Genomic DNA, 11911 nt, shown 5'->3' with positions numbered 1-11911 from the left:
ATTCATATTGGCTATAACATTCAAATTCAATTTGTTTCTAAGAAAAAAAGTTCAGACATGAAATTGTTAAAACAATAATGTTAGAATCAAGTTTTTAAAAAGTGATCCATGTGTTATGTAATATAAATGCCTGAAACGGGTAAGTGTATTAGGGTATAAGCCTAGAAATATCTCTAAAATTACACAACTGGTTAAAACAAAAATCACTATTACATGTTATGAAATGCATCAAATGTATCCTCAACTTTTTAAACCACATACAAATTGTCTAATTACTGCAGTGATATCTAGTTAATGCAAAGGCACAGTGCTCATAATGAAATACTCTTACATTAGGAGGCAAAGCATTGGTATCATTTTTTAATGAACTTTATTCATATAAACACAGTGCATGTATCCCAGCCATTAAGGCTATTTTTAACAAGGGACTTAATCAGATAAGATCCAACAAAGTGAAATAATAAATATGTTTTATTTCAGCTCGACAGTCTTAGGTTTCTATTACAGGGCTCTTCGTTCCGTACTCTTTAAATACTGTCATTGTACAGAGAGTATCTTCAAAGGTCAATGATAGCATCTGAATTATACTGCATTCTTTCACACAGCTATGCTATACAGAAGCTAATTGCATAGAAACTATAGCATAACAGGAGGTGGCTGGAGGGGGAGGGAGGAATGTGTAAATGTTACTCTGGTTTTTGCATTTTAAGCTTGGGCAGCGTCCTCTTCCTCTTCATCCTTCACCTGTAATGAAAAAAAGGTTTTGTTGACATATTTAGATCACATTTTCTTTAAGTATTTTTTGCCTGATAGTGTTATTCTTGCTGACATATATATATGTTAACATTTAACATTAAGATTCATACAGCAGTTATCAACTATGCAATAATTAGAGTCCCTTTTTATGAACAAAAACATGATAACACTAATGAGTAAGTCAAGATAAATAAGTATGTATTACTTTTACTACATTAAGCTGTATGTTCCTGTAACATATCTTCAGACAGGCGAACAAACCTGCTCCACTGATTCAACCTCAGGGACGTAAAACTGCAGCATGTTCTGGATTCCACTCTTCAAAGTTATAATGGAACTGGGACAACTTGTGCAAGAGCCCTGCAACTTCAGTTTAACAATGCCATCCTCAAACCCACGATACAGAACGTCCCCTCCATCCTCCTGCACTGTTGGTCTGGAGAAGAAGAACATCAAAGAGTCAAGTAAGGAGGGAACCACATGCTAACAGGGAAAAGCCATTGTTATCTTTACAGGACATCTTCACATGCAGCTACCTTATTCTAGTATCCAGCAGTTCTTTGATCATAGCAACAACTTCATCGTCATCATCTGAAGGTGCTGAAAAAAAGGACCTTGCTTGGACATTGCTTGGAATTCTTAAACAGGTTTTGCTAGAAAGTGCTTCCTATTTCAGTGTTTCTCTATGAACAATGGGTAAAGATGTTTACCTGTGTCTGCGTTGGGTTTGCTGTCCTCGTTTACAACAGGAAGTCCGGAAGTGAAAAAGTCCATGATGGCAGCAAATACATCAGGCTTGATTACTTTCCACTCCATGTTATCATCAGCCTACATAGAGAGAAAAGAAACAATTTGATATTAGGCTAAACTTAGCAGCATTCTTTGTATACAACATTGACCTGTTACATGGTCGTTTACCTTTGATATGGTTATGAAATCGGGGCCGAGGAAGACACCTTTGACTCCATCAATTCTAAACAGTTGTCTGAAGATGACACATAAATATCACTATGTAGTTTGACATCACATTTACATTTCTGTGAAATAACTGAAAGAGGGGGATAAAATTAAGAAATGCAAGAAAAGTGTAACTTTACAAATTTTCTATGAACGAGTATGACCACATCAAACTTTAAATCTAACATACATTATGTATACAATTATTTGAATAATTCATTTTAGTCATTTAGGACTGTTGAAACTTAATGATTTAATCCTCCAACAAGCAACCACAGTGAGAGAATGTAATGATTGCATGGTAGGACAACTGCATTGTGTTTCACATATTTATTCACATTGACCCAGGTGAGACAGGAGAACAGTGTGTCTGGCTTGAAAGACACTGGCTACAGACTCAAGGACAACCTGCGTGACACAGAGAACTCTCTCTACTCAAGTGTTCAAACGTATTTGTGAGTACAGACATAACACTAGATCTCTGCTACTGGTACAGCAGGTTTATAAATCACCAAAGTATCAGCGACGTGAAAATACAAGAGTTACTGATAATGAGAACAAATGCTTCCATTTTATTCTGGAGCACTGGAACAAAGCCAAAGTCAATATCATGATGTAACCTTATGCTTCTCCTGCTACTCCATATTAAAATTCCTGCGTTGAAAGTAATGTGTCATTGTGACAGTGCTTCTGTTTCATAAGTTTTATACCTGGCTAAAGGCGAGCAGTGAGCATCTCTAGGGCCAGCAAAATTCAAAGTTCCAGATTCAAGAACCGTGCGACCAGGCAGAAACTTCAGGCTGTTTGGATTCGGTGTGTCCTGTGTCTGCACAAACATTGTTCTTCCTGGAAAAAGATCAAAACACAAAGAATAAGATTGTGAGGTAGTTCTTATAGTATTTTGTTTTTGTTAAAGTTGGTGAGTCACAAGGATTCTGTAAGAATACAAACCAGGAATGACCCAATGGGGGTTTTGTGGCCATCTGTTTGGGAGTCCTGTGCTATGTGAAGGCAAATGTAACTTTGCACACTGAAAGCCATTGCTGGCAAGACTGAGACAACATGTAAGAGAGAGAAAAAAGGTTACTAAATTAAAAACTGTCTAGTTAAATAAACAACAGTTAAACAAATGTACAGTATTTATTTTTCATGTTTTGTATTCTTTATTTCAATTCACAAATTAACTAGTTACTACAGCTGTCATAAAAATGTTACTGAACTGCAGAGAGTGAAAGTACGACTAAAAAACTTAGATAACACATTAATGCTGCTAACTAAAAAAACATTCAAGCATGCCCTCTTAAATCCCTCCTAATAATGTGATGGTAACAGTTTTGTAAAAGAACCGTTAGAGTAAGTCCAACTTCTTTATGCTCCTCCTTTGTGCACAACACTAAATCCCTTTGTAAATGAAGCAATAGGTTGACTAGCATAGCTGTGACTCAACCTGCACATGTTATGTTTTGGTCATAACGGTCTTGTCTTCACCAAGGGGAATGAACAATATACTGACTTAAAAACATACATCAGGTTTTATGGTTTTCTGTGAACATGAGCTTTACGATGAAAATCACATTAGTTGTAGAGGCCATTTTAATCATGATAACTTTAGTTTCAGAAGTATGGTTTAAGTTTGTGCTAATAGAGTATATTGTTTGTGTTGTTAGAAATAAGTATTAATTTATGAGAGGTACTTGATTTGACATGGAAACCTTTATGGTGAATAATGGATTTATTTGGGCATATTTTGTGTTATGGGTGGAGCCGAGTTAATTCATTTGGGTGCGATGCACAGGTGGTGAGAAAAAAGGTAGATCGTTTTGTTTGTGGACTGTGGTGGAGGTATAGGAGCCACGCAGCAAATGTTTTTTGATCGTGACCTTTTGTTATGAGTTTTGATATATTCATTTTGGATCTGTTCTGGAAAGTGGAATTAAGAATAAAATAAGAAATCAAGTGAAACAACAGATCTGTGAGTATATTTAAGTGGACACGCATCAGGAACGAACAGGTTGGCTCCTATGACACAAGTGACAATTTTTATATGACACACAAGAAGAAATTGCCACTACATTAGGAATGAGCTCTTTATATACAGATCATTTTCTGGGGTAACAAGATGTCAACAAAAAAAGTATTATCCTGTAGTTTTTAAATATTTTCCTACTTTCAATTTAAATTAATTCAGCCTTTAATTTGAACTGTAAAACAGCTCTCTACTCTGTCCACAGCCATGATAAAGTTATAAAAAATGCATTAATGATGGTAATTATTTTAAAAAAAATTCTAACTCCATAAATATCTCCTGGCACACAGAGAAGTGGAATCATATGCAATGCTCAAAATCACGAAAGTAAGAATTTTGGCGCACGAGAGGATGGATTTGATTTTAAGGTGACGGCAACTCTGAACATGGAAAAACAATGTAACCCAAGAAGGTTAAAACTTAAGCATTTGTAAAGCAACCAGTTAAATTGTCATTATTGCATGCGCGGATGGAAGACATTTAAAACTGAAAAAATTAAAACACTTGTGTCCAAATAGGGACTGAAGTCTACCTTCCTCCTACACAGAGAACAAATCTGAACAATCTGCAGACATTTTTTGCAAAAAAAAAAAAGCTGACATCGTCGACTGTGATATGAAGGAAAATAGAAAAGTGCATTTCATGTTCAACTTTGGTCCCTCAGCTGGTATTGAGTGGAAACGACCTGTTTCCAACACAAGAGGCGAGTTGCAACATGTCAGCTGTGCTCTAGGTGTTGAGTGACGTAGGGCTCTGGACTAATATACATATATATATACATATATATATCTCCTATGAACTTGCATTAATAACATTTCCTTTCCTTTCCATAGCTTACTGTGATTTATAAAGTAAAAGCTATACAAGTCAAATGCAATTATGACATCACATCTCTCATTTAAATCAAACTGCGTCAGTGTGCACCGTCGCTAGCTGGCTACCTAGCAGTAAACCAAAGAGGAGCTCTGAGCATTAAAGAGCTCGATGCATCCACACAAGCATTAGAGGAGTAAAGTAGAAGGACTAGACTAACAAACAAGTTGACTTACGGACGTGAAAGTCTTGCTGAAATACCCAACAACCTGCCGACCTGTCTGTAAGTCGCCATGTTTGTTGTGATTATCTAAAGTAGAACCGGCAAAAAAAGAAACGGAGCCCGTCGACGGAAGTGACGCAATATTATTGTACGTTTGCAAAAACTGTCCCCTTTTCACCACCATCTGCTTTTCGTCAAGCGACATTTTACGAAAACTTAAATAAAAAAGCATTGAAAATGCCGTGCGGCAAAAACTTTCGGAGGAGAAGGGACTCATCAGATGTGGAGGAAGATGAGACCACTGAAGCAGTCAGGTAAATTACTTAAACTAAACGACATCAACACAACACGGTCTACATTGTTTTGTTAGCTGACGTAGCCGCCTCTCTGCGAAAGTCAAGAATGATAGCTTCACTGTTTCACATACATTTTTCTTTAGTTTGGGTTGATTCAGTTGAATAATTGTGTGTTGTCAATGGTTGTTTTTGTTCAGATCAAAATTAGAAGAGGCTAAAGAGCTTCAGAGTTTGCGGAAACGACAGACCGGAGTCAGGTAACTTGAATGCAGCACTTGAACATATTTACAAAGTTTAAGTCTCTGCGGTATTAGTGATATTATGAAATACAAATCCACATTTTACTTTTGTTTAGTGTGGCCGCCCTGTTGGTGGGAGATATGCTGCCGCCAGATGCTGAAGTTGATGTAAGTCTCCCTTTGTAAATTGTATCAACATGGATCACTTTTCAATTGTATTCAAGTTCAAATATGTATTCATTTAAACATCTAAACTTTCTCATGTAAAGAAGGAAGTGGCCTTTTTGAAATGTGATAAAATGTGATTTATCTGAAGATGTGTTGTCCAATATTGGACTATTATATCGTTATATTACAATTACACATGACATTATGTCCCACAGAATGACCCCTTTAAACTGAAGACTGGAGGGGTTGTGGACATGAAGAAAATCAAAGACAGGAATAGGGACATGTAAGTAAACCTTGTTTTCGCTTTCATTATTTGACACAGAATTGAACATATCCTATAAGTGCTAGTGTGTCATTTAAAAAAGAAAAATGAATGTCATCAAATCGGACCCTGATTGGACCTCTTTGATTTCTGTTCCACATGCAGGACAGAAGATGAGACCGACCTCAACCTGGGAACATCCTTCTCTGCAGAAACAAACCGAAGAGATGAGGATGCGGATATGTACGTATTACACATTTACAATTGCACGTCAATGAAACACATATACTGATACACCCTCACTCAAAATTCCATTAGGCAAACACTGTTCAGACTTAAGTTAGGCAAACAGGTTCATCCAAAACACAAAGCTTAAAATGCAGCACCTAATTCTACTTACTAGTCATTAATATATTTATTTTGAAAGAGCGACATTGAACATTTGCTTTGTCTAAGCAATAGTGCTAGCATGCTCTGTTTGTATTACTTTTTAGTTATAAAGTTAAGGGAATGTCAAAGATTGTACACCTAAAATAAAGGACAGTTGTGTATACCTTCACAGTTGTGCTTCATGGATGTATTTAAAACCTCTTTTCATGTATCTACTTGAACAGGATGAAATATATTGAGACAGAGCTGAAAAAGAAGAAGGGGCTGGTTGAAGCTGAGGAACAGAAAGTTAAGGCGAAAAATGCAGAGGATCACCTGTATGAGCTGCCAGAGAACATCCGAGTCAACTCTGCCAAGAAAACAGAGGAGATGTTATCCAACCAGATGCTGAGTGGTATCCCTGAAGTCGACCTTGGTATTGAGTGAGTATAGACTATTCTTGAAAAAAAAAAAGGATTCAACTTCAATTAGAAAGAAATCGATGAGTAATGACATCATCATCACATTGGAGCAATTTCCTTTATTTCTTTCCCAGTGCAAAGATCAAGAACATTATCTTCACAGAAGAAGCAAAGGCTAAGCTTCTTGCAGAACAAAGGAACAAGAAAAAAGACAACGGGACATCTTTTGTACCCACAAACATTGCTGTCAACTACGTCCAACACAACCGCTGTGAGTACTTTCAGTCTAAACATTTAGTGCCAGTAGAGACTGAGAGGTGAAAAGGTGGTGTAATTTACTAATGAATTTGAATTTTCCCAGTTTATCATGAGGATGTGAATGCACCACAGAGGCACCACAGACACAGAGAGGAGCCCAAAGCGAGGCCGCTGCGTGTGGGAGACACTGAGAAACCAGGACCAGAGAGTAAGACACGCTGTTAAAGAAAGCACATTAACACTACAATGCTTTTCAGTTCAGATCTTGAGCATTTCAAAACATTCTTGTCATTGAGGAGTAAAACTTTGATCTTAACAATATCCTCTGTTACTCGACAGCATCGTCACCACCGAACTACCGCAAACGTCCAAACAATGAGAAGGCCACAGATGACTACCACTACGAGAAGTTCAAGAAGATGAATCGGCGATATTAAGAGGCTGGATGTTTTTGTTTTTATTAATTTCTCAACTTGATGTCTTTTTTTTTATTAACATTTGAGCGTCCAAATGAGCTGTGACAAAATTTGCAGACAAGATTTATCTGAAGACTATTGACAAAAGGACTCCCAAGACAGTTTTGGTCTTGTATACATTTAATTTGCTTTGTCGTGGTTTATATAAAAGGCAAAGCGGGCTAAGGAATGTCAGATTGCAAATTTGACCACTTTCTGTAATACTACTCTAAATAAGGAACATTAACTTTTTATTTTGAGGTTTCATCTTGATGTTTTGTTGTAGATGATTACTTTAAGAGTTTTCAGGAACAGGTCAAATTAAAAACATAAAAACCACATGCTTTAAATTGTCCTTTTATTAAGAGACGTGATAGGAGTAAGAAAAAATAAAGCAATAACAAAAAAACAAGCGTACACTTTTAAGGTTAGATCACTTATTTTCACTACTTAAAGCCCCTGTGAGGAGCTTTTAGCTGGCTATGGAAGACACTGAAATGAATAAGGATGGTTATATGTGACCCACAAAAAAATCAAATAAGACCATCAGCATAAAGATTGACTATTTCTGCATTGTAAATTTCATCTGAAACTGCTGCTACAGGGTAGGTGTCACGAGATAACTTACAGTAGGCTAAACAAGATGTGCTGTTTTGTCCACAGGGGGCGCCAAAGAAAATGGACAAACTAAAAGCTCCTCACAGTAGCTTTAAGCCAAGTCACACAAGATTATTCAAATTGTACACTTGGTTAAAAAAAGAAAATGCTGCAAATTCACAAAGCCGAGGTTTAAGTCCATCACAGAAAATAAAAAAAAAACAGTTGCAGACCTAATTGTATATGAATAAAACAATACAGTACAAAATGGGCACTAGTGTTCCAGTCTTTGTCCATGTTCCTCCTTATGATTTCTCTATAGAAGATGTCCCGTGTCCGTTGACGTGGTGTTGTGGGACCGTCTCCTGTGAAGGAGGTCCCTCCACATCCTCTCTGTCTCCCTGGGTGGAGCTGCAGCTGCTGCCAGGGGAAGCCCAGCTGTCTCTGTGGCGGTAGGCGTCACACAGTGGCAGATCAGTGCTGTCCCACTGACTGTAGCTTTGTGGAGCGGAAACCGGTAGGAGACAAAGAATCAATGCAGCACAGAAAGAGAGGAGCAGACGAGAGCGGCAGGTCAGAATAAGCAGTCACGCATAGAGGAGCACGTAAAGGCGCACATACAACAGAAGCATGGAGGTTATGCAGGAGCAGCTGAAACTGAATCAATGCATAAAGCTGCTGATTATCTCAAAGAAACTGTAGTTTTTCAACTGTTGATTTTAAGCCCAGCAAAAAGGTGTTAATCAGTTGCTGATGGAGGAGAAAGCAGAGCGAATGCAGCGAGGAAGAAAGACCCACACTCCTTGTGCTCCAAACAGGACTAAGAGACATTTATACTTTCTCACAGAAAAACATGACAAACTACTGCAGTGTTTTGTCTCTGCTTTATTGCTGAAGTCATTGTGGGTCTATTGGAACAACCTGGAACAAACTAGTTCACATGTACAAACACAATGTGTGAGTGTAACAACCTGCATGCTGACAGCTGAAGTCACTTGAGGTCTTAAGGACGGAAACAGTTCAATTTAAGATCAAATTGTTTGTGGAAAAAAAAAAAGTCTACTCCTCAAACTTGATCTCAAATAAATAACATCAAACATACTAGTTTGACAGTCTATACCAAACAATCATCCACAGTCCAATCAAATCTTTAAACACCAAATTAATTTTAAAATAAATTATCCTAAATGAACTATACTTCTATAAAATCTATTCTCTGACATCAGTTTAGATAAATGTGCTTCTATTCTTGAAGCTTCAAAAAACCCTTAAAACAATTCATTAAACAGCAAGACCATAAAATGAATATACTTTATACGGTCATTACTTTGATTTAAATACTGTAACTGTAAATCAACCCACGGGCAAAGGGCTCATTATTTACAAATGCCTGAAAATATCTGTTAAAGCCTCTCTCCTTTAAGATGCTGCATACCAGGTAACCCAAAGTCTGATCACCATTTAGAAATGAACACAACAGTAGATCAACACCATGTTGAAATGTATCCTTGTCAACAGTAAGGCTTCATGTATCACACACTGAATCAGTGAACTGCATTAAATCCATCAAAAACATGTTCAACTATTAAGAGTGAATTCACACTGCTGAGATTCAGCTGTAAACCTCTTTAATGCTGAAGTCTACACTACTTTGACAAATTGGGATTCGTTGTGTTAACTTAAAAAACTGAAGGCACTTTCAAAGTTTCAATTCAAAGTGGCTAAGTGATAGAGCTTGTGACGCTTTATGTTGATGGATGTTCTCGTTTGACCATGAAGGTGGGAGAAATTCGACCCCAAAGTGTCATGTTAAGATGAAAGAAACCCCTTTGGGCTCAGCAGTGAATGGTAAAGGTGGGCATGGGGCAACAGAGGGGCGGTGGGATGGGGGGGGCTATGTATGAGCCTACTTGTACCTGGAGGAGTAATATTCTTCCTCTAGCTCATACAGGTCGATGGCGATCTCATCACGGAGTGAGGTGAGCTTCTTGTCACACTCCTCCTGCAGCGAGCGGAGCTGCTGGTTCTGGAGGCTGATTGCATCGTTCACAGAGGGAAAGTCGTTGAGAATCAGAAACTGCTTCAGATCAGACACCAGCTTCATCAGGGACTCACCAGCTCGTACCTGAAACGACAACAAGAAAGATGGAAATGGGTTTAGAAAATAATAATAATGTTTTTTTTTTCCTTTAAACATTCCCACGGAAGTATTACCAGAGGTACTAAAATAATCCTAAATTTGGTCAACTACAAATCAATACTGTGCAGCCATACTTTACTCCAACGAGTGAAGTATGGCTCTACTTTGAGATTCCAGTTGAGACCTGAACTTTACAAAGAAAACTAATGAATCAGGCTATAATTAACAAAGTGTGCACAAATGATGCATATCTGCAATGCTTTCATTTCAAGGAATGCTACAACCATTGTTGTTGAGGGTTTGAAAAATTGTCCTCAGCATAAGCATCTTACAAAAAGATGTGAAAAAAGTATAAAAAATTCCAAGCAACATTGTCAAACAAGGAATACAATTCTGTTTTCAGTCAGGTTTATCAGGAAGCTCCAAGTAGAAACCCCTAAAGATGGCTGCTGTGACATGTTGACTGTGAGAGATGTGGCAAGTCTGCACTGATAAAAGTGATGTATTTGAAATAATGGCATGATTTTTTATTTTTACTCAAAGCGTTAAGTTAATCTAACCACGTACTAGGGCTGGGCGATATGGACCAAAACTCGATATTGATTAGCTGAATGGCGATACTCGATATATATCGATATGTATTTTATTAACAGTGAAAACACATGGAAAATAAACAACCTTTTTGTCAATTTAAAAAGTAATATAATAAAATAAAAATGTTCCTTAAATACAATAAAAGAGAGAGAGAGGAGGAGCAGGGTTAAGAGGGACAGACAGTCATCATCAGTGAGATGAGAAAAAGGTGACCTGGCACCTCTATAACATTATTTTAATGCGACAAACTATATAACGATATTAACAATATTGTCTTACCCTATATCTTGTTTGAAAATATACCGATATATCTTAAAAACTCGATATATCGCCCAGCCCTACCACAGACTATATAAAACAATAAAACTACAGAGTAAGTTGTATGTGTTGCTCATCTTACAATGTTGGCCGCTCTGACGTGCATCTCATAATGGTCCTGCTCTGCCTGCGTTGCTCTGGCAACCTGTGTCTCATCCTCTATCTGGGAACAGAAAACAGTGTTAGAAATACTCAAACATGAAAATAACATGCTCTTATGTGAGGATGGGGACAGGATTTGAAAGTGAGGCTTATACCAAAAACTTTAAATGAGCAGTAGAACAGAGAAATGTATAAAAAATGTATAAAAAAAGGAGCACCGTCTCAGTGTACCTTTGCTGTTTTGACAATTTCTGTGAAGTTATCCAGGATGGACCTGATGTCATCCTTCAGTCTCTTGTTGTAGTTCTGAAGCAGAGTCTCTTTGCTCTGAGGCAGCACTCTCTGAGAAGCCATCGTGCTCAGTAAAAGACAAAGTTACCTATAAAAAAAAAAAATCAGGTTATTACACAGAAACCACTTCATTAGATTAGAAGACAGAAACTGTGAACACACTTCTCAATCATTCACAGGAGAGCAGCTAGCTCACGTTAAGTTAGCACGGTAAGGCACGCTTAGTAAAAGAACAGAATTAGAGAAACATATATCTCACGTGTTTTATTATATGTATTATCGCATTAATATGTTTTATAACAGCTTCTGTAACAAAATGACTTACCATTTAGCGCATACTTTCTGAAAGTGTTGACAAATAACGTGAGCGTTTCTTCTTCTTCTTCTTCGTTACTTTAATGAAGGCGAACAACCGGTTTGCTTTTTGTATTTCCGCCCTCTACCGGAATATCACTGTCGTCACACTGCATCACACTATAAAAGGTCGCTTTCATAACATAAACATTCTTTATTTATTATATATTATTTATTATTACTTGTTTGCGAGGCAATGGCACTGGCATTACTAATTGAGTTACAATTAATTATCATAATATGGACATTTTTGTATAAACCACTTAAA

General features: G+C 37.3%; 3 protein-coding genes across 3 annotated transcripts; 1 reads left to right on the top strand and 2 right to left on the bottom strand.

Annotated features, from left to right (window-relative positions):
• Positions 1-353: 353 nt before the first annotated feature.
• On the bottom strand, positions 354-4903 carry nfu1 (NFU1 iron-sulfur cluster scaffold homolog (S. cerevisiae)). The gene is made up of 8 exons (XM_020657419.3): positions 4789-4903; positions 2665-2765; positions 2424-2559; positions 1675-1741; positions 1467-1584; positions 1293-1356; positions 1018-1192; positions 354-744 (listed from the first exon to the last, which is right to left on the bottom strand). Exons 1-8 carry the CDS (start codon positions 4845-4847, stop codon positions 706-708), a joined length of 759 nt encoding a protein of 252 aa, XP_020513075.1. The 5' UTR covers positions 4848-4903; the 3' UTR covers positions 354-705.
• Positions 4904-4916: 13 nt separating this feature from the next.
• c2h9orf78 (chromosome 2 C9orf78 homolog) lies at positions 4917-7586 on the top strand. Its single transcript, XM_020657409.3, has 9 exons — positions 4917-5089; positions 5269-5328; positions 5427-5478; positions 5694-5764; positions 5909-5986; positions 6358-6555; positions 6669-6805; positions 6896-7000; positions 7132-7586. Exons 1-9 carry the CDS (start codon positions 5013-5015, stop codon positions 7227-7229), a joined length of 876 nt encoding a protein of 291 aa, XP_020513065.1. The 5' UTR covers positions 4917-5012; the 3' UTR covers positions 7230-7586.
• A 2-nt stretch (positions 7587-7588) lies between these two features.
• Positions 7589-11743, bottom strand: med22 (mediator complex subunit 22). Its single transcript, XM_020657432.3, has 5 exons — positions 11615-11743; positions 11230-11377; positions 10979-11059; positions 9761-9969; positions 7589-8342 (listed from the first exon to the last, which is right to left on the bottom strand). Exons 2-5 carry the CDS (start codon positions 11350-11352, stop codon positions 8150-8152), a joined length of 606 nt encoding a protein of 201 aa, XP_020513088.1. The 5' UTR covers positions 11353-11377; positions 11615-11743; the 3' UTR covers positions 7589-8149.
• Positions 11744-11911: the final 168 nt, after the last annotated feature.

The sequence above is a fragment of the Labrus bergylta genome, chromosome 2 (assembly GCF_963930695.1).
Source record: "Labrus bergylta chromosome 2, fLabBer1.1, whole genome shotgun sequence".
Classification (NCBI taxonomy): domain Eukaryota; kingdom Metazoa; phylum Chordata; class Actinopteri; order Labriformes; family Labridae; genus Labrus; species Labrus bergylta.
The sequence above is the reverse complement of the archived record's forward strand: the minus strand, read 5'-3'. Positions and strand labels throughout refer to the sequence as shown.